A 26,061-nucleotide genomic window follows, 5' to 3' on the forward strand; every position below is an offset into this window, starting at 1 on the left:
AAAGCAGTTTGACACCACTTTAACTGCTATGATGCAAAATATTAAAATCTGTAGGTACTGTATTTAAACTGGTTTGTCAGAGAGATCCCAGGATTATAAAGGACGGAGTCACGGCAGTTAAAGTGGGATCAAACTGCTTTAATTCTCTCGTATGAGATGACCATAAACTCATGGTCATCTCATGCAGGAAAGTCTCCAGGTTTCTCAGACCAGAGGGACACCTTGAATTACAGCTGGCCCTCCGCATTTGCGCCTTGCTTTTATGAATTTGATTATTGCGGGTTTGATTAATATGTTCTCTCTAGGAATTTCTGAGTCCTCCAGCGCAATTCTGCCAGAAGTTGACCATAGGGTTTTGCTGGAGAACTTAGAAGTTTCCAGAGAAACTACTTCTCTAGGCATTTGTGGGTTCTCCAGCATGATTCTGTGATCAGTGTCTAGCAGCTGTTGACCATAGACTTGCATTAGTGGCCCTGGAGATTCCTAGAGAGGTTCTGTATTCTGTTGCATTCAGTGCAGATAATACAGCAAACTACAAAACCCAGGATTCCATGGCCGTTAAAGTCGTATCACAGAGCTATAATTGTGTCGCATGAAAGCACTCGTCTGTTGCAATTTTTCCATGGAGTTGGTTCTCATCTACTAAAACAATGATGGATCTTTTATGAACTGTCTTCATTCAACGTGAAGGCGAAGGCTTTTGGGGCCGGCATCCATCCTGTTTTGTGGGTTTTTTGGGCTATGAGGCCATGTTGTAGAAGAGTTTCTTCTTGATGTTTCACCTGCATCTGTGGCTGGCACCTTCAGGGAAGGATGGCATGGAAGAGAGTGGGGTGTATGTACTGTTGGTTGAGAGGAAGCGATTTACATGTTAATCTGCATATTGTTTTTGAATGGCAAGGCCTCAGAAGGTCTTTTTAATTAGGGTTGCCATAAGTCAGGACCTCCAAACCGGGATAAATGTAGGACAACATTTTCAAATGTAGGACTTTTTTTTTCAATGGAGGACACATGAAATAATTTGATTTTTAAAAAATGTTAATATACAGTAAAGTCCCGTTAATGCGACCTTCATTGAGCCGACCTTCCAGTTTATCTGATGTCAGACTGGTCAGTAGGCGTGGCTTGGAGCCCTTGCCACGCCCCCAGCCAGAAAGGGCCCCAAGCGTGCCACCACCACAGGATAGGGCTGAGGAGGCAGCCTCCTCGAAGAGGCTGCATCCTGGGCCCAGGCTTGTCCTCCCTGGCCACGGAGGACAGATAGGACCGAGGATGCAGCCTCCTCAAAGAGGAGCACATTTGGGCATAGAATATGGATTCTTTTAACATGGCTTCTTGCATATTTCAGATGTTTGAAATTCACACTCTCTCACCTTCAGTGAGCGCATGCCTCAGAAGCTGACTGTTATCTATATCATCATCACTATCATTGTTAAAAGAAGGGAAACCTGTTAGCATTAAAAGCACCCAAAATACACAGAAAGTGCACTTTGGGGGGGGGAACCTTTGAAACTGGGCACCCTCCTCCTCCTCCTCCTCCTTGCCATGCTCCAAGAAAGGGCGCTGGCCCAGAGTCTCCCTCCTCCTCCAAGGGTCCACCTCCTCCTTGAGTCTGGCCAATGGCAGAGTGGGGCTGGAAACATTGGCCGGCCAGCCTCAAGGGGACGAGTGTTCCCTTTAGGCGCGATGGCTGCTGGCCGGGGCCCAAACCTGGGACTTAGAATGAACCGGACCGTGACCGTGCCAGTACCCCCAAAACCGTTACAATCACGGGCGCAGCTGGGTTATGGAATCCCTATATTTAATTAATGATCCATTGTCTGATGGGAAAAACCCTGACCCTGGGAGGTTTCTCATTTGCATTTGCTGAGTCCTGATTTTGGTGTTTTTCAGGACCGGGAGCCAAACTTCCTTTACTTTAGGGTTTCTTCTTTCCTGTTGGAGTTGTCCAGGTGTTTGCGGATTTCAGTGGCTTCCCTGCGCATTCTGGCCTGATGGCTGTTGGCGTGGTCCAGAATTTCAGTGTTTTCAAACAGCATTTTGTGCCCAGGATGGTTTGTAATGTGTTCTGGTACAGCTGATTTTTCTGGCTGACCCAGTCTGCAGTGTCTCTCATGTCCCTTAATTCTTGTCTGCACACTGCGTTTGGTGGTCCCTAGGTAGACATGTCCGCAGCTGCATGGTATGCACTAAACTCTTCCTGCGGCTGTGAGAGGCCTCTCTGGTCCTTGGCCGAGCGAAGCATTTGCTGGATTTTCTTCGTCGGTTTGTAAACCATTTATAGGTTGTGTCTCCTCACCAGTTTCCCTATTCTGTCTCTGACTCCTTTGCCGTACAGTGAAAAACACCTTCCCTTTGGTGGTTGCTTGTCTTCACTCCTCTGGGTTTCCTGGGTCTTGCAGCACTTCCAATGTCTGAGATTGAATAACCATTCGCCTGTAGAGCTGGCGAAACATCAGGAATAAACTCTTCCAGAACACAGCTTCATTGCTTGAAAAAGCCTCCGAAAACTATGTCTTCATTTGGTCACAAATTCTTGTCTCTTCTGTATCAAAATCATGCCGACAACACGCTTGTCCCAAGTCAATATTCCTTGAAGGCTTGCAGTGCTTTGCCATGTGCTCACACTGCAGAAATAGCGTTTTGAACCATGGCAGCTAAAGCACTGTCAAACTGCGTTAATTCTGCCGGGTAGAGGAAGCCCTGGAGCTGGAAAAGTTCCCTTTTTTGGACTACAGCTCCCAGAATCCCCCAAATCAGAGAGCAGATGTCAGGAAAAGTATTAGCTATGGAAAAGGGCATACTGGGCAAGGTGGGACGTGTCCACACGGCAGAATTAAAGCGGTCTGACACTGCTTTTTAACTGTCATAGCGCCATCTTGTGGAATTCAGGGGTTTGTAGTTTGGCGAGTTATTAAAAGTGGGGTCAAAGCGCTTTTATTCTGCAGGGTCGGTACACAGGCTGCATCCGCACTGGAGAAATAACCCGGTTTGGCCTCGCTTTATCACTTTCTGGCTCAAGGCTATGGAATTCTGGGAGTTGGAGTTTGTTGTGGGGCCCAGAGCCCACAACAAACTCCAACTCCCAGAATTCCATAGCCTTGAGCCAGAAAAGAGTTATAGCAGTGCCAATCCGGGTTATTTCTCCAGTGTGGATGCAGCCACAGATCATTCCAAGCGATTTTCTCTTCAGATCGCTGCGCCTACAATTCCCATAACCCTTTGCCGTCGACTCCGATGGCTGGGGCTGATGGGAGTTGTAGGCCATAGGGCTTGAAAGGCGAAGAGCTTTTCTTTCCCCCTCCCAATTTCCCATCATGCTGTGCTTGTGACGTCACTTCCTCGTTCATCTTTGGGAACCGGGGAGGGGCGGGGCAAGCCCTTTTCGTTTATTGGTAGCTCGAGGAGTTCTATGAGGGAAAAGATTATTGACAGGGAAGAAACAGCCGTTGCGTGTCGTCATGGTTACGACGCACGGAACCGCGGCGGCAAGTCCCCGGATGCGGCCGCCAATTCGTTACCCTCCTGAGGGGAGAGACGCCCCGCCCTCACGCTCGTGACGTCACGCGCACGGCGGCGGGAAGGGAGTAGGGCGAGGCGCATGCGCGCGCGATCTCACTTCCGGAACTTCCCCCTCCTCATCCCAAAAGGTGAAGGTAAGCCCCGCCCCTTTCCCTCTCAGACGCCTGTTGATGACGCCTTTGGGCGGCGCCGGCGACCCCTGAAGGAAAGAGGCGGCGACGGGAGCCGGGAGCCCAGGCCTCCGGTCCGTCTCGCTCCCGGCGGAGCCACAACGGTGAGACGCCGCGGCGGCGCTGGGATCGGGCTCCTCTTTCTCCTTTTAAGCCCCCCTCGGCCTCCGTAGCCCCCCTTTCTAGAAAGCGAGACACTCCCTCCCCCCCTCTATGGCCACGCTGCCTTCCCGACATCCTCCGCGGCAGTTGGGCCCTTGGCCGCCTTGGGCCCCTTCCCCCTCCGTGGCCACGCCCCCTTCGCACCCCTAGCCACGCCCCTTCCCAGTTCTAGGGCTTTGGAGCTGGTCTCTGTCTCTCCTGCACTGAAGCCCCGCTTGGCCTCGGCTGCTCCGGGAGGGCGAGGGGGAGACCCCAGGCCCAGGTAGGCCAGGAGGGCTGGGGAGTGGGAGGCCTGTGCCTCCCAGGGATCCAGCCACTGAAACTGGGAGGATCTGTGGAGCCTAAACCAGTGGTCCTGCCCTTCAGGAGGTTTGGACTTCAGCTCCCAGAAGCCTCGGCCACGTTGGGCAGTAGCCTGGGATTCTGGGAACTGGAGTCCAAAATCCCTCCAAGGGCACAGTTTGGAGCTCACTGGACCAGGTCGGCTGTAGAGAACAGCAGCCAGGAGTGCGAAAGTGAAGCACACTGATCTAGGATGGAGGGCGCCTGGCCTCAGGAGACTTGTCCGCGTGAAAGGGATCTAGGAGTCCAAGGAGACCACCAGTTGAGCACGGGTCGAGAGTGCCATGCAGCAGCTAACAAGGCCAATGCGATGTTAGGCTGCGTTAATCGAAATACAGTGTCCGGATCAAGCGAAGTAATAGTCCCACTCTATTCTGCTCTGGTCAGGCCTCACCTGGAATAATCCTGGCTCCACTTCTGGGCACCATTATTCAAAAAGGACATTGAGAAACTGGAGCCATGTGTCCAAAGGAGGGAGACTAAAATGGTGAAGGGTCTGGAAGCCATGAAGCCCTATGAGGAAGGACTTGGGGAGCTGGGGATGTTTAGCCTGGAGAAGAGAAGGCTAAGAGGGGATATGAAGATAGCCCTGTTTAGGGAGCAAGCTTGTTTTCTGCTGCTCCAGGGAATAGGACACAGTGGAGCAATGGATGCAAGCTACAGGGAGAAAGTTCACTGAACCCTTAGAAAGAACGTCTATGAAGCCCTCTGAGGAGCTACTGAAGGTGCTGGTCTGTTTAGCTTGGTGACATGAGAGCCCTGTTTAAGTACTTGAAGGGGTGTCACATTGAGGAGGGAGCAAGCTTGTTTTCTGCTGCTCCAGAGACTAGGACCCAGTGGAGCAATGGATGGAAGTTGCAGGAAAAGAGATTCCAGCTCAGCTTCCTGAGAGTAAGGGCAGTTTGACCATGGAACACACTCCCTTGGAGATTTTGGTGGAATCTGAAGCTGGATGGCCATCTGTTTGAGGTGCTTTGATTGTGATTTCCTGCATGGCAGATGGGGTTTGGACTAGGTGGCCTTTAGGATCTCCCCCAACTCTATGATTCTATGATACCATTTGAATTGAGAACAAAAACAGCAAAATGCATCTTTGAGAATAACTACGAAGGGAGTTTTCTTTCTCTCTCTCTTTGTGGGTCAGGTACAGAATACTTGATCAGCCTACATAGGATCATTCTAGAGAGCCAGTATTCAGAGACATCGCCATCTTGGTCTGGAATATCAGTTCACAAAGGGATCTTGTGGGATCTTTGAGAATAACTGAGTGAAATAAGTTTTCTCTCGCTTTTTGTGAGTTAGATATGCCCCCCTTCATTGAACTCACCCAAAATGCTTGAAACCAGAAATGTTGGGTTTTTCAGATTTTGGAACATTTGCAATAACATAATGAGAGATCTTGGAGATAGGACCCAAGTTTAAACGCAAGCTTCATTTATGTTTCGTATATAGCTTATGCACAGAGCCTGAGAGCAATTTTGTACATCATGTTTTTAATAATTTTGTGCATGAACCAAATCAAGAAGCAAATGTGTCCCTATCTCAGCCACCCATGAAAGACGTTGGGGATTTGGGGGCATTTGGGGATAAGGGAGACTCGGCCCGTGTGATACAGGTATCCAGGTAGATCCAGAATTGGTGGGGCACAATCGGAACAAAACTGGATGCAGAAAGTACTGCTGTAGTAACTCTGCTGACTGACAAGCATTAACCGAATTACGGCTAGGAATTAAGAAAACTTGGTGACAGTGCGACAGGTGATAATGCCAATGTATTTCTTTTATCATTAAGGTATGGTATGTGCGGTGGGGGATTCTGGCATTTGTAGTCCCCTCAAAAAGATAATGTTTCCAAGATCTGGATGTGTCATTAGATTTGCACTAGATTAGGAAAGATTTTTAATTTTCTTTGCTCACTCCAGAACTGTTTCTCAACCCGCTGTCAATTATGCTGCTGAAATGAAGGGGGGAGCGTGTTGTAACTAAGAGTGGGTGACGGTGGAAAGAGTTTAGTACTCATGGTATGCTCAGAATTCTTGAGTTCTGGCTGGTGGATCTCAGTCTTTGACCAAAAAATCCCAGCAGATCCAGCAAGAAGGAGGTCTGCCTGGTTCTGCAAACGAGGGTTGAGATCTGTTGTCCTCTCAGAGCATCATCCTCTGAGAGGCTCAGTCTTGCAAAATGCAAAATATTTGGATGGGAGGTGACTAGTGTGTTTCTGATACTGGCTCCTCGCTGCTGAACAGTTTGAAGTGAGTTTTCATTCATCTCCCTGCTCTGCACCTTGTATGCTGATAGAGTGGATAGAGCTACCTAGGTATCTTGAATGGCCAATCCAATTGGTAAAGGAGTACCAAACCTTTCCAGCGACTAGGTGTGTGGAAAAGTTTCTCCAAAGCCTCCGGGGCTTAAAAAGCAAATAAACATTAGTATTTTGTGCTGTTGCGTTTAAAGGAGCAGCAGCAGGACCTCCTCTCTGTCTGAGAAGTAGAGAATAAAAATACTGAGCCAAATTTGTCCCTTTTCCAAGCCAGGCTGAGACACATTTTGATTTTGGTTTTGAGGGAAAGATGAAAGAAGGCCGTCAGTCACCTGTAATTCCACTTTGCATGCATGATGTCTAGTCTGGATAGTGGACAGTTCAGCAAACATAGTGTCTTGGTTCTGGTGAGGAATTGATTGTTCCAGCAAATGTCTAGTTCTCAAGGCTTTGAGGGTAGATTTCAGAAAGTGTAGGCGCAATGGCCAGCCAAATCCTGCAGCCCACTGTGAGAGCAAAGGGAGAACTGGAAAGAGTTTGTGGCCAACCTGGGGGTTGGCTTTTCCATGTTGTTGTTTTTTCTCCTTCTTTGTCTGGAAACATGGGGGCAAGTAGGATGTAAGATGCTAAATGAACAAATCGCTGATGAATGGAAGCAGTCCCCTCCTTGTGGCCTGTCAGTTTTCTTTTCTAGAAGAGGAAGCTCTTGTTGGGCTGTTGGTTTCATTTGCAGTAGGCTCCACATTTGCTGGGCTTAGGGACTTAGGACACCTGTGAAAGTGGAGGGGGAGTCTTTTGTTTACTTAAGAAAACACTTATCTAGGCATTTGTAGGTTCTCCAATGCAACTCTATGATTAACATCTACCAGAGGTTGTCCATAGAATTGCACTGCAGGACCTACAAATACCTAAAGAAGTGTTCTCTCTAGGAATATCTAGGTTTTCCAGCATGATGTCTACAGGCATTGCCCATAGAGTTGAGCTGGAAGACCTAGAGATTCCTAGAGATAATTTATTAATCAAATCCATAAATAATCAAATCCGCAAAAGTCAAAGCTGCAAATGCGGAAAGCTGACTGTCTATCCTGCTTTTTCCCTTTCTTGGGTTAATCAAGGCAGTTTACAAGGTTTAGAATAGAATCAGATGAAAGTTCACATCACTTGAACTTGAAAAAAAAATATTAGCAAACTGTCCATAGGATTAAAATTACATTGGTTTCAAAAAAAAAAGGGAAAAAAGAAAGGACAATAATACAAATAATCCAGCACATTATTAAAAGTATTTTCCTTGTATGCAGCCAATTGCCAAAGACCTATGGGAGCAGGGAGGGAAGACTTTGAATCCCATCAGTTCCCTTTTGGCTGAAAGACAATCTTTCCTCTTTTTCTTACAGGAGCATTGGAACCATGAAGGAAGCCATTCAGGCCAGGAAGTATTGGGGGGCATCCCCCGGCCTGCAGAATACAATGGGCCATCGGGACAAGATCTGCTGTCCTTCTCGGGAGTGGGGCGAACGTGAACCCAAACGTGGAGGTGGTGGCTGCTTTGAGGGCAACCGGAGATTGGGCTACACCAGCAAAAAGCCTCCGGGCTTCGACCCCTTGTCCTCCGGCAGCGATGAGGAAGAGAAAGGGAATTGGGATCATCCCTGCATGTCCAGCTGGGGAGTGTCAGGGAGTACATCTGATCCCACGCAAAACAAAGCCAGCAGCACTGGGAAGGTTGCCCGAAGTGGAGGACGGGCCTGGCCCTTTGAAGTGAAGGCAGTTGCCAATTCCCGGGGTCGCCCACAGCTACTGGGAGGCACCTTGAGGCGGCATGGCTCCCGGCGTCGGCGCCAGCGGGCCCTGCAGGCCTTCCGGATGCTTCTGTATTCCAAGAGCTCCTCCCTGGCTTTCCATTGGAAGCTCTGGGGCAAAATGGCCTGCAAGGGGCGTCGCCGGTCTGGGACAAAGCGGGCACGGTCCTCCCTGTCCCTTTCCCCTGGGTCACAGCCTGATGACGACCACCTTTCTATCTACAAGAAAAGCTGCCCCTTAGGGGAAGAGGACTGCCAGGGCCGAGCCAAACACCGGCCTCGCTCTGCCCCCTTCAAGTCCCACCTTTCCTCTGAGCCCCACCTGGACTACGGGTTGGATGGAGCCTTCCCCGCGTCTTCGTCCGTGCCACAGACCTCTCGCCTCAGCTTGCTGGGAGCCCTGATGGAGGACGCTTCCTCTTACCCTCAGTATGTGGAGCTGCAGAGGGTCAGTTTTGACAAAGATTCTGGAGGCATGGAGCTGGATGAGGAAGAGACGGCTGCCATGCTCAAATACCCTACTGGGGGGGTCCAAGCCTCCCCCAGGACTCGGAAGGTTGGCGAGGCCGAGATCGGCCTGGATGGAGAGCGAGGTAAACCTCAGGCCCTCTCCCCTGTCTGTGAATCTGGCAGAGGGGTTGTGGCGCTAATGAAGCAGGGCTGTTGTTCGGACTAGGCACTGTGTTCTCTTTTTAATCAACTGCCCTCTCTATTGTATTCCTCCATGTGGGATTGTACACAAAGTATGTGGGGGGGGGTATAATCATGCAGAATGCAAATGGTGGAGGTCATTAGTTTTGATCTCATTTGATCTGTAAACCCAAATTTGGAAACATTCCTCTTTTTTGGACTGCAGCTCCCAGAATCTTCCATACTGCATCCCCCCCCCCCCAAAAAAAAAAAACATGTTTGCAAATTCTGCTCTATACCAGTCAGATGGTCAAAGCTGCCTTGCCAATGGCAAGAACGTTGTCATACTTTGATACAACTTGAATAGGTCTACCATGACCGCAGCCTGTGGAATCCTGGGACTGTAGTTTGGTGAGGAGCCAGAGCTCTCTGTCAGAAAATTTCAAAATGCCTCATGAAACAGTAGATCCCAGCATTCCTTGGGATAGAACCTTGGCCACTAAAGTGGAGCCATAGGACTACCGTGTGTAGCACGAAGGAACCTTCTGAACTCCCAGTTCACAATGTTTGTTTATTCCAGAGATAACTTTACATGAGTGGGATAGAACAGGATGTTAAGTGAATCAGTAATCTCTGCAGAATGCCAGTACGCTCAGAGCAGTTCAGTGTTTAAAATAATGATGTGCAATTCAACTGACACTATGGCCAAAAGGGAAGAGAAAGATGAAGAAATTCAGGTGTTCGGGTGGGATTCTGTTTGGGGCCACTTCAGGGTCTCTCTGGTCCCATGGGGGATGCACACCTGTCATTTTCTGGTTGGAGGTTTCAGCTCTTTGGTGATGGGTTAGACAGGACATAGAAGCAAAATAGCTTGGATGGGAGAGAACTCAATATCTTGAGGCAGGCTCTATCTCCTGACAGTCGGAGCACATTTCTAATTCACATTTAAAACAACATCCCTGTTTCTAATGAGGGTGTGCTGCCATGATATCTGGGGATTATTGCAAGGCCCTCAACAACCTCCTGGGTCTCTCTCACTGGCTTATAGGCCCCCTGGATGGTCTCCCCAATGGCTTTGCGTCCCTCACTCCTGACGGTGACCTCTGCTCCCTCCCTGGAGTGGCGGATGCCACCATCCTCATCAGCAACGTCTGTAGCATTGGAGACCACGCGGCTGAGGAACTCTTCCAAGGCCCCCGGGACAAGGAGAGGCTGCTGGATCCTTCTGGAATCAAGCTGGAAGTGGGGAGCCAGCAGGCAGAGTCGGCCGCTGAGGGAGGGCAAGAGAGGTTCGGCGAGAAGATGGCCCAGCACAGCCCACTGAGGGAAGAACACATCACCTGTGTGCACAGTAAGGACATGTGTGAGCGAGTGAGTGTGCGAGGCCAGGGAGCAATCATATGGGGCAGCCCAGCCATATCTGTAGGGTTACACAATTTTGCCTTGCCAAGCCCATTACATTTCCTCTAAGGCTGGAAAGGGAGGGGGGGAAGGTTACAGTGAATTGATTGCAAAAAAAGCAACACAAGAGCACCGTAACACACACTATAAGTTGTCAAAAAGAGATGCGCGTTAATCTGTTTCAGCATTTAAAAGCAAAGGAGGAGACAAAAGGAATCTTGCAGTCACTTTGCTATTTTTATTTCCCACCTTTCCTCAGCCTGGGACTCAGGGCCTGTTACAAAGGTACAAACCACTACGGCTACATAAAAAACTTCATCTCATATAAAAAGTTAAACTAGCAATGGAATTAAAAGCAGTTCAGCAAATGGCCATTTAAAGAGAGCAACAAATAATGGAGCCCATTCAGGGAAGCCCCTTTCTTTCTGAACAGTCAGTCCTCAGAGGCCTTCCGAAACCAAAAGGCATTTTCTTTCTTCTGAAGGGATAACAAGAAGGGCTGTTGAGTTCAGCCCAGTTCTTCAGAAGATATGTATTCATCTGCAGAAGCAGATTGAAATCCACAAGACTCATGCTGATTAATTAGGCCTAATGGGGCTGAAAAGGTCTTCCCACCCTCTTCCCTTTTTATGCACAGTTTGAGGTGTTAGATTTCCTGCATGGCAGAATGGGGTTGGACTGGATGGCCCTTGTGGTCTCTTCCAACTCTACGATTCTATGATTCTGTTGGGCTGAGGCCCGTCTGCCTTCAAGTCCTTTCTGACTTATGGTGATCCTAAAGTGAACCTATTACAGGATTTTCTTGACCAGATTTATTCATGGGGGTTTGCCTTTGCCTTCCTCTGAGGCTGAGAGAAATGGGTTTCCATGGTTGAGCAGGGGTTTGAACTCTGGTCTCCAAAGTTTTAGTCCAGTGTTCAAACCACTATGCCACACTGGCTCTGTAATGTCAGCACTTGGGAGCATTTGCGTATTCACTCTAGAAACAGCTGCCCTCATTCCCTGCTGTACTTTAAGAAATTACACCTGTTTCCCTGGCAAGCCATCCCTCCCCTCTAGGCTGGGCTCATGACAAGTCCAAGTAGACCAAAAATTGAACATGAGTCAACAATGAGATGCGGCAGCTAACAAGGCCAATGCGATTTTAGGTTGCATCAATAGAAGTATAGGGTCTAGATCAAGAGAAGTAATAGTGCCACTGTATTCTGCTTTGGTCAGACCCCACCTGGAATATTGTGTCCAGTTCTGGGCCCCACAATTCAAAAAGGACATTGAGAAACTGGAGCATTTCCAAAGGAGGGTGACCAAAATGGTGAAGGGTCTGAAAACCATGAAGTCCTATGAGGAATGACTTAGGGAGATGGGGATGTTTAGCCTGGAGAAGAGAAGGTTAAGAAGCTTGAAGGGGTGTCACATTGATGAGGGAGCTAGTTTTCTGCTACTCCAGATAATAGAATACAATGGCGCAATGGATTCAAGCTACAGGAAAAGAGATTCCACCTCAACTTTAGGAAGAACTTCCTGAGAGTAAGGGCTGTTCGACAGTGGAACACACGCTTTCCTCAGAGATTGTGGTGGAGTCTCCTTCCTTGGAGGTCTTTAAACAGAGGCTGGATGGCCATCTGTCAATGGGGATGCTTTGATTGAGATTTCCTGCATGGCAAGAGGGTTGGACTGGATCAGGGCCCTTGTGGTCTCTTCCAACTCTGATTATATGATTCATTTTTTCCGGGGCACCTGAGAGGTTGTGTGCTTGCTCTTCCTTCTCCCCAGGGATGTAGCCGGGGGGGGGGGGGGCTGGGGGTCCGGCCCCCCCCCCCTCCATTAGAAAAATGAATGGTGTGTGCTGCTGCGCCGCCGCACTCAAGCCCCATTATAATGGTGGCACTTAGTCTGGACCCCCCCCTCCCCTTCCTAAAATCCTAGCTACGTCCCTGTTCTCCCCGACTCCTCCAGCCTTCCAAGCTGGGCTCCGGTTCCAGCTCGGCCTGCTGAGGCAGGGTACCATGTCTTCAGCTTTCTTCTTTCCTTGCCACCAGACATCCTGGACGAGTTCCTGCAAACGTACGGCAGCCTCATTCCTATCAGCGTGGACGAGGTGGTGGAAAAGCTGGAGGACATCTTTCAGCAAGAGTTCTCAACGCCTCAGAGGTATGGCTTGCTTTGCCTTTCCTCCCTGCCTGCCCCACTCCAGCACCCTCCTTCCTCCTTGGGGAAACCAAGGGAAAGTATGTCTCTGACCTGTGTCAAGTCAAAGGCTTTCATGGCCGGCAGCCATAGATTTTTGTGGGGTTTTTTTGGGCTATGTGGCCATGTTCTAGAAGAGTTTATTGCTGATGTTTTGCCAGCCACGGATGCAGGCAAAACGTTAGGAATAAACTCTTCTAGAACATGACCACAGAGCCCAAAAAGCCCAGCAAAAGCTATCTCTAACCCCCAGTGTTCCCTATCCTGCAATGATTGACCATTTTTTCACAAGGAAGCTTTTGCTTATTAAAATATGTATATCCTAAGCTCTGTCTGGAGGTCTCAGGGTGGTGAAACTAAAACAGTGTAAATAATGGAATTTAAAAATATCTGAAAGGATGTTATGTAGATGGAGCAAGCATGTTTTCTGCTTGAGAGAGACTGGAACATGGAAGGATAGATTTAAATTACAAGAAAAGATAGCCTACCTCAACATTTAGGGGAACTTCTTCACTATAAGAGCTGTTTGAGAGTGGAATTTAGAATGCCTCCGGGGGTGGTGGGTTTTCCTTTATAGGCCATTTTGAACAGAGGTTGGATAGTCATCTTTCAGGAGTGCTGTAGTTGTGGATTCCTGCAAGGCAAGCGGTCGGCCATTGGGTCTCCCTTTCTACTGAAGATTCTAAAATGATTTTAAATGACCCAGAACATTTAAAAGACACTTTAAAAGACAAATTAAAACCAGTTGAAATAGATTTGAATGATTTATAACCATGTAGAAGTGAGAAGTTGTGAAATACAAATTGGGCCCTTCTCTGAAGCCGCTCCAACTTACCTGTATCCTTCTTAAAATGAGACACCCAGAACTGAACATATTACTCTGGATGAGGCCTGACTAGTGTAGAATATAGTGGAACTATGACTTCCCTTGATTTGGAAACTGGTTCTTTAATGCAGCTTAAATATAATTCATATAAAAGAAAAAATACTATAAATTATTTTATTAAACATTTTCCACTGAGGGATGAAACAGAGAGGAAAAGGTTTTCTGGTAATTTAATGTGGGTTCCAAACCATAGTTCATAATTGCACAAACATTTCACAGAATGAATGTTTTTCAGGCCTGTGCAAAGGTGTGTGTTGGAGGTAGAAAAGTCAACATCTCTAGGTGCCAGCATTTCAACAATGTGCTTCTGAGTGCTAAAATTGGCCTTGTGTTTCTAAATGGGAGAGCGCTGAAGGTGACCTGCTTTGTAGTCAAAAAGGGTCATGAGAGAAGGTGTGTGGAAACTTGGTGTCTAGAAAGAATATATTGCTGTACAGTACTTGAAATTCTAGAAGCTAATGGTAGGAAAGGGGATATTGAAAATATGCCTAACTATGAACAAAGTGACTACAGTGCTGAGCACCCCACTTCCCAGTAAAGCTAGAGGGGACTGCCATTTCAGAGAAGTTCTAGGAGGGCTGCATTCCAGTGGTGGCCAGAGCCAAATACAAAAAGGTGGAGCCCAAAGTACAAACCTGTTATTGCTTAAAGCCCTTACTACCAGAAAGTGAACCTGAGGGGATGCATTTCAACCTTTTAGAGGGGAGGAAGGATAATCCTGGTGTACAATCTGGAAAACCACTGAAATATGGTGGTTTGCGGGAGAGGGGTGTGGGATGTCTAGGGAGGGTCAGAGGGCATGGGGTGCAGAGAGATTGGGATGGGGAGGCAGATTGCAGGAGACCCAGGACCCAAGGGCTTTCCCCTGCTGAAGTAACAGAGGACTTTTCCTTTCTCTGGTATATTCCTGCAGGAAAGCCTTGGTCAACCAGCTGATCCAGTCCTACCAGCGTATGCCAGGCAATGCCATGGTCCGGACCTTCCGTGTGACCTACAAGCGCCACGTGGTCACCATGGATGACTTGCAGACACTCTATGGGCCCAACTGGCTCAACGACCAGGTATGACCTGTTTTAAGGGTCCCTGGGATAATGTATGGCAAGGGCAAGGCAGATGGTGTGCCAAGTGCACATAATGCATGCTGCATGTAACCCCAAATGATGTGTCAGGTGCACAGTCCGCTATCCCTTCCCTCTTTCTGAGATCAGAAGATTGGGGAGGGGAGAGATTCAGTATGTTGCAGTAGCTTAGAATAGTTACTTTTTGGATTACCACTCATAGAATGCGTCATGGCCAGTAGCCAATCATGTCTGGACTACAGCAATGTGCTCTACATGGGGCTAACCTTAAAGAATGTCTGGGAGCTTCAAATGGCACAACATAAGATATCAACTGATATGGAAAAGTGAGATTCCACTACTCCATTACTGAGAAACCTGCACTGGTGGCTGGTTGCTTTCCTGGCTCACATCAAGATGTTGGTTTCACTGTTTGAACCCCTAACCATTCAAGGCCTGGCTATCTAAAGACCTCCAATCTCTTCAGACAAGGCCCTCTTGAGAATACCATCCCCTGCAGAAGGCATCTTGACAGACATTTAGAGCAGAGTTCTTTTATGGCGGGGAAAGAGCAATAAATACATCTTGCAGCTTTAAAATGTAACTCTTCCAAGCTCACTGCAGGTGTTTGCGAACTGATGGTTTTTGCAAGGATCGGTTTCCAGCTATCAGAGCTCTTCTTAGTGTGCCGCACTACCTCTGTTCTTTGCTTTTAAATTGATATTTTAAATGGTTTTAAGTCAAGAAACTGTTGAATGCCGTTTCAGTCACAATTTTCAACATGCTTTTAGTGACATGTGGTTTTACTTGTATTTCCTTTGCATCCTACAAGCTGCCCTGAGTCTCAGCCTTGGGGTGGGGTGGAGGTGAGGGAAGCAGGGTATGAATAAAAGAACAGAACATCATGTAGAAGCTTGGCCTACCTGTACAGGCCAGTTCCCAACAAGCAGCTCACAGAGTACAGAATCTCATTAGCTGTGTTGCAGCCAGCATTGATTGGCAGCTCTTGGGATAGTAACAAATGTAGTCAGAAAGCAGCTTCAGGTCTCCTTGAAGTCTGCCATTTTACTCAAGGAAAGAGGTGCAAATGTTCTGTTTGTATGTACTGAGATGATCAGGTTTATGGCTCTGTAACCAAGCCCACTTAGCATTTCTTTTTTTCCCCCGCACCTTGTCTGAACAGGTCATGAATATGTATGGAGATCTTGTTATGGACACGGTGCCAGAGAAGGTGAGCATCTGATCCTGAGTTTTCCAACTCGAGAGGTAGGTCAGGAGGTTACAATGATTGTAAAGGCTTGGTTGCCTTTAGCAGATGGAAATGGACTCCTACTCCCTCTCCTTTTGCCATGGGTCCAGAATTATGGAGACGGAAGGGACAACCAGGGCCATGTAGGAAAGTTGTTGTCTTATTGTTGGGATGGGCAACTCTGGTGGGCCTGAGGGGAACCTCTATGCCCCAGAAACCTCCAAGAGTCACAAGGGCTCCTGGAAAATAAAAGTGGTCAAAAGTCTGTGATCTGATTCTCAGAAATGGATATTTTTGACGCTGAAGAAGAAGGGATTGCAATTTAGTTAATAAGTCAATTCATGGGGTCCTAGAGTTGAAGGGTACTGTACCTCAAGGGCCATCCAGATTCTGCCATGTAGGAATCCACCCTCAAAGCCCTTTCTTTGACAGATGGCCATCCAGCCTCAGTTTAAAAACCTCCAGAGAAGGATAACCCACCACACTCTGAGGGAGCATCTTCCACTGCCCAACAGCTCAGAAAGTTCTCGTTTTACCCAGAGGCTTCCAGGAGCAGCAGCTCACCCTTTTTTGGCCAAGAAAGCATCTATTTAGGGATTCTGGAGGTGTTGAGGGCCACAAAACTTTCCTTGATGGCCACATGCTTACCATGTCTCACTTTAACTACTCCTGCTTCATTAGAAAGCCCAGAAGTATTGCCAAGTGCACACCTCTACAAGAAACCACCAAGCCCAGCTCCCATTTAGTCTGGATTCCAAGAGAGGCTGGGGGCAGAGGCATTCTGCAGCATATTTCCAGTGGTTCAGCATCAGATGGCACTGCTGCCTTCTGAGTTTCCAAGAGAGAAAGAGAAGAGGAGAATGAAAGATTAAGAAAGAAAGCCAGACCTGTGTAATGAGGAAAAAAAACAATTACATGAGACCCACAGAGACAGATAAGTGTTTGCCCTTAGGCACTTCACCTTATGTGTCTCATAAGGTAGACTTCGGCTGCATCTGCAATGCAGAAATAATGCAGTTTGACACCGCTGTAGCTGCCAGGGCTCCATGCTATGGAATTCTGGTATTTGTAGTTGTTGGGACAACAGAGCTCTGACAGAGAAGGCAAAACTACAAATCCCAGAATTCCATAGCATTGAGCCACGGCAGGTAAAGCAGTATCAAACTTCATTATTCTGTAGTGCAGATGAGAGTTCATGCTACCAACCTCTTTCTCTCAGTCTCAAAGGTGCTACAAGATCCCTTTGTATACTGATAATTCCTGACTAACATGGTGATGTCTTTGAGTTGTAGTAAAGGTGGCAATCACAGATGTTCCTGATGCTGCCATTATTAACCACAGCTTGGAAGAGTCACTTTTTTGGGCTGTAGGTCCTAGGGTTCCCCCAAACAGCTGCCAGGGTGCCCCAGAGGCCATGCTCCTGTGCGGTTATAGTTAATAAAAAAAAGAATATTAACTTTTCCAGACACTGCTGTCAGTTACTGGTGACCTGCAGCTAGCATTCTAGCTGTGAATTCAGCTTGACCCACTTCTTAATAATAATAATAATAATTTATTTATTTATTTATTTATTTATTTATTATATCCCGCCTCTTCCGTTTTGATACACAATATAAAAACAATAAAACTCGCAAAACCCTGACCCAACCCTCCCTCCCAAACTATAAAATTAACGTAAAACATGATAAAAATATATAACAATACAATACAACATTACAAGATTGTTCTACAATCCGCGAATGATGAGGAGATATAGTAGGAAGGATGGATAGAATCGGTTTCTGATGAGTTTCCTGCTGTTTCCACCCCTCAGCCCAGTTGCTGCAGCTTTCTTTCACGGGACAAAAACACTCTGCATGTGTCTGTACATGTTTTTCTCTCCCACCAGGTTCATTTCTTCAACAGTTTTTTCTACGATAAGCTACGAACCAAGGGGTATGAGGGGGTGAAGCGCTGGACCAAAAACGTAAGTCAGGGCCCTAAGAATGTCTGCTATTTGGGGGGTTGGCGCAAGACCAACCAAGGATTGGGGTGGGTGGCCAGAGGTTGGAGTAGAAGGGGAATGGTGTCTGGATCCTGGGACAGGTTGTGTGGATTCAGGGTTTGGAAAGAATGGCCCTGGGTCACATGAGGCCTCTAGACAGTGCCCCAAATCCACCAGTCCCCCAAAAATTACTTTTGGCATGATTTTTGGTGGGGTTTTTGCGGGGGGTTGTTTGTTTGTTTTGGTCACTAAACCATGTAGAAATCCACACACACATATGAAAGCACACCCAGCACTTTCATAGGCCTTCCCCAAATACCTCTGTTTTTGTTAGAGACCTTTTCAAAATGGGGTCTGGAAGCAATTTGACGTCACTTCTGGTTGCCATTTTGGGAAAGGACTCCCAAGAAATGTGTTTATAAGCACTGTAAAGGGGGTTGCAGCCTGTGGGGTGGGGTGTAATTGGCCAGAAGTTACTGAGATCCCCTCCATTGTCCTTAAAAACAATAATAGAATTAGATTTGGGTATACATTTAAAGGTGACCTTTATGAGGAATGAGAGAGCTGGGGATGTTTAGCTTGGAGAGAGAAGAGTGAGAGCCCTCTTTAAATATTTGAAGGGAGGTAATGGAGAAATTGGAGCAAACTTGTTTTCTGCTGCTCCAGGGACTAGAATGCAAACCAGTGGATTCAGATTACAAGAAAAGATATTCCACCTAAATATGAGGAGTAACCTTTTTACTGTAAAAGCTGTTTGATAGTGGAATATGGACTGCCTTGGAGATTGAGGGAGTGGATTCCATCTTTGGAGGTGTTTAAACAGATTGGGTAGGCATCTTTTGGGAGTGCTTTTGCTGTGTCTTCCTACATGGCAGGGGTTGGATTAGTTGGCCTTTGGAGTCCTTTCCAGCTCTTAAGGTTCTATCATTCTGTGTCCCCTGTTTCTTATCCCCTCCCCACACCCCACAGGTGGACATTTTCAACAAGGAGCTGCTTCTCATCCCAATCCACCTAGAGGTACACTGGTCTCTCATCTGCGTGGAGGTGAAGCAGAAGAAAATCACGTACCTGGACTCCCAGCGCACCCTCAACAGACGGTGCCCCAAGGTAAAGGGAATAGTGGGGAGGCAGAGCACAGTGTCCCGTGAACACAGAGAGGGCCATCACCAAGTGCTCCAAATGGGATTCACCATCATGGTTGCTGTCAAAAGAACCTAAGATGGCCACCTTCTTTCTTTAAGGCAGTGGTTCCCAAACTTTGGTCCTCCAGGTATTTTGGACTTCAATTCCCATAAGCCTTAGCCAGCTTGGCCAACAGCCAGGAATGGGAGCTGAAGTCCAAAATATCTGGAAGAATTAAAGTTTGTAAACCATGCTTTAAGGCTTTTCCACAGTGGTAAAGCAAGCTTTCTCCAACTCAGCCCCCCTGTGGATTTTCAGTGCTCACGGGGGATTCTGGGAGTTACACTCCAAAATAGCCAGAGGAGGGCCAAGTTGGAAAAGGCTGTTCTATAAAGAAGACACTTTTAAGGGCTTTGATAAAAAGACCTCAGTAATCCCCAGCAGCCCTGGAACAGAGCAGGTTTGAGTAGTTGTATAGTACTAGAGAGGACAGTGGATCTAACCTTCAGGCACAAACACAGACAACAAATAGAATCACATAGACCCAAAGGTCATCCAGCCCATCCCCTTGGGCCATGCAAGAAGAAACCATCAAAGCAATCCCTCTGATAGATGGCCACCCGGCCTCTGTTTAAAATCCTCCAAAGAAGGAGATGCCGCCACACTCTGAGGCAGCGTCTTCCACTTCAGTAAATCAGGTCTCTTCTTTCTTTCTATCCAGCACATCTGCAAATACCTGCAGGCTGAAGCAGACAAGAAAAATCGCCCAGACTTCCGAGACGGGTGGAGAGGAGTTTTCCAAATGGTGAGTGTCCCTCATCACAATTCTGGCTTCAGGTGGAGGGGTGTGTGTGTGTGTGTGTGTGTGTGTGTGTGTGTGTGTGTGTGCATAAGTGCATGAAGGAGCCAAAGGGGGAAGGTCTAACCAGAGAGGTAAGGAATACAGGCATACCTCAGTTAACGAAATGTATGCATTCCTGGGCATGACTTCTTTAACAGAAAATTTGGTACCAGAGGCAGAAATAACTTGGAAAGAAGGGGGATAGGTTCCTATACCAGAAAAAGAAGAGAAATTCAAAATGTTTCAGCAAACCTTTTGTTCAAAATTAGCAGTATGAACATATGAAATAAAACATATCCTCAGGTAAGCCTTAAGGGGACAAAAACATCTTGAACGTTCTGAAGAAGACTTGAAGGCTTCTTCCAAAATGCCTGGAAAGATGACTTTTTCTTCCTTCAGCCTCCATTTTGGCGGCTAAACTTGCAAATGTATGCTTCCCTGACATGCTTGGGTGGGGGAGCTGGCGAGACAGGCTTATCTGCTCTCCCCTTTTGTTCCTGTTTTTGCTGTCCACGCATGCTCAGTAAGGGATTCTGGAGGCTGCTGCTGTTTATCTTGCCCATTCTAGAGACACATGGCCTGTGGTAGGCACACATGGCTACAGTAGGATCAGCTAGAGTAGAATCCCACTTATTCCCAGCTCATGTTTTATTGTGTTGTTTACTCCAGACATGCTGCTGTTGTTTACTCTAGACATGCTGCCATCACTTAAAAGCTTGTGTTTCTCCAGGCATTCTTCACTGTTGCCCAGTGCCAATGCTGCTACAAAACTCCCTGCTAGATCAAAGAGGAAAGGAGACTAGGGGCATAAAAGACTAGTAAAAAGGAGCTTTTTGGTTAGAGGTTTGTTAACTGAGGTATTCCTGTATTGGTTCTTCATGACAACATCACTGTTCCTTGCCCCTGTCGTCCTCACAGCCTTGAGCTTCTTCCTTTTTTCTCCTTCAGAACATTGCCAGGCAAAACAACGACAGCGATTGTGGAGCGTTTGTCCTGCAGGTGAGCTTGTGCATTTCCTAAAATCTCCAAAACAACCACTGTCTCAGCTCTTTGAAGAAGGAGCATGACTCTTTCTTTTCTTTTCTTGTTTTGCCTGCTCTTGTTCTCTCTCTGCCCATAAACTGGGGGGTGTTCTATAGGCACACAAGAACCATTTTGGCGCTCCTGAATCCTTTCATGGGAATCCATTTTGGGGCTCCTGAATCCTCCTGGGACAACCCAGTGAGCCCACAGACAGACAGACAGACACAGTTTTTTTAAATTCTGTGGACTTCTTTGGTCCATCAAAGGGGATAAAGCCACTATAAAAAGCAAGGAAGGAGCCCAAACTGACTTTGGAAGTGATAGAATTATAGAACTGGGAAGGGATCCCAAGGGGCACATAGCCCGCTCCTGCTGTGGTTGTGTCACATCACTTCTGATTTCAGTGCACACTCCAGCTTACTGGGAATGAGGGCAGGCAGTAGAAAATCAGACCCAGTCCGGTCATAGACATCAATCCATCCCAGGCTAGGACCAGCTGTAACTTTTTTGTGGCTCCTTGTCAGTTACTTAAAGTGGGGCTGAGAATTAGGTGGCCCGCCAAATGAGGTTATAAAACAGGTCCCAGCAACCCTATTGCCAGTGGTGAGGAATGCTAGGCATTCTAGGCTGCACCCTATGCAAACCTGGGATTCATAGTTTGGACAGGTACTTAAAATTCACTTCCAGAGAGCTCCCCCAATGCCTCCCCAAGCTACAAATCCCAGGATTCTGTCAGATGCCGCTGTGACAGATGAAGTTGGCATCAAGAGGGCTACGACAGCATTGAGTAAAAGAGACCCCAGTTAAGGCCCATGTCATTAATCTCTGGTTTGTTCTCTCTCTCTTTTTCTCTCATGCAGTATTCCAAATACCTGGCTTTGGATCTCCCCTTCACCTTCACGCAGCAAGACATGCCGAAACTCCGCCGACAGATGTACAAGGAGCTGTGTCACTGCAAGCTCATTGCGTGACGGCTGACACACACACACACATACACCCCTCCATCGCCTTGGACGGATGGACAGATAAACTCATCCCCATCCCACAGCTGGGAGCCATCTCCCGGAACAACTCTTCCTTGGGCTGTGGGTTCTGATCCCATCAATTTTGGGGGCATTTGGAACAAGGACACTACTCATAGGTCACTGGAACTCTGAGGTTTGAAAACCGGACTCATATTTTGTGTGTGGGGAGGGGGAGTGTTACCTTTCTTTTTACCCAGGTTGGCCCCCTCTCCTTTTTCTCTTCCTGGTCTTTGGGGTTTTTTTTTTCCAGTTCCTATTTAAACCTAGGCTGGGATTTCTCTAGGTTGATTTGTTGCAGGGGGATATAGGGGTGGGATCGGGGTTTGGGGGGGTTGTATATGTGGCATGCCCTCTGCAAAATGCTCCACTCCAGATCTCAGAAAGACAGAGGGCATGGGGACCAGGAAGGCGGGGAGGACTCGGTCAGATGCCCCCCCAGACCCCAACTTCTCCCCCCAGTTTATCATCCTATCAACTATTTGTGTTAGTGGGTGATGTCTGGGATTTTTCCCCCCCAAAGGATTTTCAGGGGGGGTGGAACAGCTGGGAAAAGGGGGAAGTGGGGAAGGGACAGTCATGGGTTGAAGGGAGGGTGGGGACAGTTTATACACTGGGGCCGAGACAGCAGAAACAAGCATTTTTTATACGATGGCTGCCATTGTGGGTAAATAATAATAAAAAAGACATTCTTTGGAGAAGCCTGCCTGTGCAGATGGACTTTCTGAGCCCCTACCCCACCCTGCCCTTGAGCCAGACTCTTGAATTTGGTCTCTTTGGTCTTGGGGTGGGGGGGTTATGTATTGTAATATTGGATTCTGTTTTCTTACATGGCAGAATGGGGTTGTACTGTGGCCCTTATGGTCTCTTCCAACTCTGGTTCTATGAGGGAGGGGTGTAAAAAACCAAAGCAGATCCCTATCCCCTTCTGAACAGGGATAAACATCCAAGTGGTGTGAGAAAACAGGGGTTCCATTGCCTGAGCGTTCCCTGGATGATCCCCCTCCAGAATCTACAATTTTAAAATACAGTTGGCCCTCCACATTTGCAGCTTTGACTTTTGTAGATTTGATTATTTGCAGTTTAGATTAATATGTTCTCTCTAGGAATCTCTCGGTCCTCCAGTGCAATTCTGCCAGAAGTCGACCATAGAGATGTTCCTAGAGAGAACACTTCTCTATTCATTTCTAGGTCCTCCAGCATGCTTCTGTGATCAACTTCTGGCTGTTGTTGACCATAGAGTTGCACTGGAGGCCCTGGAGATTCCTAGAAAGGTGTTCTCTCAGGTAAGAAAAATAGCATTTTTTTTTAATTTGAGGGTTTTCTCTATTCGCAGAAATCCTTCACCCCGAACCCCAGCGAATGTGGAGGGACCACTGTGTACAGATTGCAAGCCTATAGCTGTTTGCAGGCTTGTGTAACAACCCAGATACAGTCAGATATCAAGAGTTTTGTTGTTAACTGCCCCCAAGCTAACTTTGACTTATGGCAACCCCATGAATATGATACCTCCAAGTCACCCTGAGACCAACAGCCTTCGCTCAGGGTAGCCATGGCTTCCTTACTTGAGTTTATCCAAATATAATAATGTGGATCTTCCTCTCTCCCTCCTGCTTTCTACCTTACCAAGCATTACTGGAGCCATGTTGGCGCAGTGGTTATAAACACTGGTCCTGCAGCCACAAGGTTGTGAGTTCGATCCCAGGCAGGCTCTGAGGTCCACTCAGCCTTCCATCCTTTAGTACAGTGGTTCACAACCTTCCTAATGCCGCAACCCTTTAATACAGTTCCTCATGTTGTGGTGACCCCCAACCATAAAATTAGCGGTGTCTCAGTTCCTAAGACCATCGGAATTATGTGTCTTCCAATGGTCTTAGGCAACCCTTGTGAAAGGGTCATTTGACCCCCCAAAGGAGCCACAACCCACAGGTTGAGGACCGCTGATTTAGTAAGTCAGTAAAATGAGTCCCCAGCTTGTTGGGGGCAATTGGCTTACCCATTGTAAACTACTTAGGGAGCGCTTAGTTCACTGGTAAGCGGTATAGAAATGTACTTGCTATTGCTATCATTGTCTTTTCTAGGGTGTCATATCTTTTTATGATGCATCCAAAGTACAACAGTCTCAGCTTAGTCATCTTGGCTTCTAGGGAGAGTCCACGCTTGATTTGCTCTTGGAGCAGTCAAGAAGTCAGAAGAAGACTAGGACTTGGAAGGGCATCTATGAAGGAACTAGAGAAGATCCTGGAGCGTAAAGGTATATCATTGAATATAGTCAGCCCTCCATATCCAGGGATTCTGAATCAATAGAATCAACCATCTGTGGCTTGGAAATGTTTTTTAAAGTTTAATTCCAAAAAGCAAACTTTGATTTTGCCATTCAATATAAGGGACACCGTTTTACTATGCCATTGCATATAATAGGACCTGAACATCTACAGATTTATCCATGGGTGCAGCCCTAGAACCAAACCCCAGCAGATACCAAGAGCCCACTGTACTAAAGTTAAAATTGTCCATGCCATTACATTTCCCCTTTTTATGTATGGATGTGTAATCTGGACAGTGAACAAAGCAGATAAGAAGAGAATTATCTCATTTGATCAGGAGCTTGGACAAGTATATAACATCTTTTATGCTTACTGGATTAAAAGCATGTTCAAGGGCTGTTTAAAGGCAGGACAGCTTGTCGGTAAATAGCTTTACAAACATGGGGTCACCACTGAGAAGTCTGTGTTTTGTAGGGAGACCTTCCTTCCCTTCTAACTGCCATGTCTCCATCTTACACAATCCTGGGATCTGTAGTTTAGAAAGGCAACAGCCCTCTTCGGCAGAGAAGGCGAGTATGGTACTATGACTCTGGGGAGCAGGGTTCAAATCCTACTGGGTGACCTAGGGCAAGTGACACTCACTCAGCCTCAGAGGATGGCAATGGCAACCCCCCCTCTGAAGAAACTAGCCAAGAAAACCTCGTGATATAGGTCCCCCTTGGGATTGCCATAAATCGGGAATGATGTGAAGGCACACAACAACAAAACTATATGAAGGGATGTCATATTGAGGAGGGAGCAAGCTTGATTTCTGCTGCTCCAGAGAACAGGACACAATGGAGCAATGGATGCAAGCTGCAGCGAGAGATTCCATCTCAACGTTATGAGGAACTTCCTGACAGTAAGGGCTGTTGTCTCCATCTTTGGAGGTCTTTAAACAGAGACTGGAGGGCCATGTATCAATGGGGATGCTTTGATTGTGAGTTCTTGCATGGCAGAAGGGGGTTGGACTGGATGGTCCTTGGGGCCTCTTCCAACTCTGATTCTATAGATCCCTGGATTCCATAGGATGGAGCGATAGTTCTTAAACTGGGGTCAAATTGCATAATTTCTACAGTGTAGGTGCACCCTTGGACTACAGGGGCCTCTCCTTTCTTGCAGACTTGAGATCTGCGCTCCTGATTATTCACAGAGGGGGCAACCTCCGTTATTCTCAATGGGGCACCCCCACGATGTGTGCCTCACACGTGCTTGAAGGCATGCGCCCCGTTGTAGCCTGTAGGGCTTGAATATCTGCGAGTCTCCGTTTTTGCAGGGGGTGGTCCAGGATAGATCCCCCATGAAAACAGAGGGCTGACTGTATAGTTCCCAGAATCTGGGCACTGGAGGCTGTTGTGTGTGAGAGTATGTTTTTACATCTTTATTTTCCCACACTCGGCCAAAGAGGCACAAGGTAGCCTTGCCCAGGGCTTTTCCCAGACAGGAAGGACTTGGGACTGCTGCCGGTCTGATAGGAAAACGTGGCCCAAGACTGCCGCAGTCACACCTGTGCAAGCAGTTACAATGCGCAGGTGAGGCCCAGGTAAGCTCTCCTGGCACCCAAACCTACTGAAGGGCCCTAGCAAGCTCACTTGGGCTTTACCTGCCTGTTGTGTTGCAGCTGCTTGCAAAGGTGTGTCTGTGACAGTTTTGGCTACTGGGCCACATTTTGCTGTCAGACCGGCCCTCCAAGTCTGGCGTGGCACATGATGTGCCTTTCTTCCTGCCCTGGCATTTCAGAAAGCTGTGCCACAGGTCAGGCTTTCTGCCTCGGTGGTGGATTATTTTCCCTCCCAATCTAGGCCAGTATCCTCCTGAGGATTACAGTGCCCATAATCCCCCGGCCAGGTGGCTGAAAGACCCCTACCATGGACACTTTCTTTCTGTATTATTTATTTATTTATTTATTTATAGAGCACTATAAATTTACACAGCGCAGTACATAAAATCAGTTAAAATAGAATGAATTGAAATAAACCTGCCTAAGGCATACATTCTACCAAAATAATAAATTAACATAATACACATGAATACATATTGACAATAATAATAATAATAATAATAATAATAATAATAATAATAATAATAATAATAATAA

At 47.2% G+C, this 26,061-nt stretch overlaps 1 protein-coding gene across 4 annotated transcripts; it reads left to right on the forward strand.

Moving 5' to 3' along the window:
- Nucleotides 1-3,371: 3,371 nt before the first annotated feature.
- SENP3 (SUMO specific peptidase 3) lies at nt 3,372-22,358 on the forward strand. Of its 4 annotated transcripts, none has more exons than XM_042474136.1 (11): nt 3,372-3,656; nt 7,850-8,847; nt 9,933-10,235; nt 12,325-12,436; nt 14,272-14,419; nt 15,600-15,647; nt 17,554-17,631; nt 18,619-18,756; nt 19,493-19,576; nt 20,561-20,611; nt 21,496-22,358. In XM_042474136.1, the coding sequence occupies exons 2-11, from the start codon at nt 7,863-7,865 to the stop codon at nt 21,604-21,606; spliced, it is 2,058 nt and encodes a 685-aa protein (XP_042330070.1). In that variant the 5' UTR covers nt 3,372-3,656; nt 7,850-7,862; the 3' UTR covers nt 21,607-22,358. The 4 variants fall into 4 exon arrangements, with proteins under 4 accessions (XP_042330070.1, XP_042330071.1, XP_042330069.1 ...); XM_042474137.1 differs by having other exon boundaries at nt 3,372-3,650; XM_042474135.1 differs by lacking the exon at nt 3,372-3,656 and adding an exon at nt 3,663-3,796.
- Nucleotides 22,359-26,061: the final 3,703 nt, after the last annotated feature.

This window comes from Sceloporus undulatus, chromosome 6, assembly GCF_019175285.1.
Source record: "Sceloporus undulatus isolate JIND9_A2432 ecotype Alabama chromosome 6, SceUnd_v1.1, whole genome shotgun sequence".
Taxonomy (NCBI): Eukaryota; Metazoa; Chordata; class Lepidosauria; order Squamata; family Phrynosomatidae; genus Sceloporus; species Sceloporus undulatus.

Coding starts and splice junctions, on each gene's coding strand:
- SENP3 (XM_042474136.1), top strand. CDS start 7,863: ATGAAGGAAGCCATTCAGGCCAGGAAGTATTGGGGGGCATCCCCCGGC. Junction 19,577..20,560: donor GGAGAGGAGTTTTCCAAATG/GTGAGTGTCCCT, acceptor TTTCTCCTTCAG/AACATTGCCAGGCAAAACAA. Junction 20,612..21,495: donor GTGGAGCGTTTGTCCTGCAG/GTGAGCTTGTGC, acceptor TCTCTCATGCAG/TATTCCAAATACCTGGCTTT.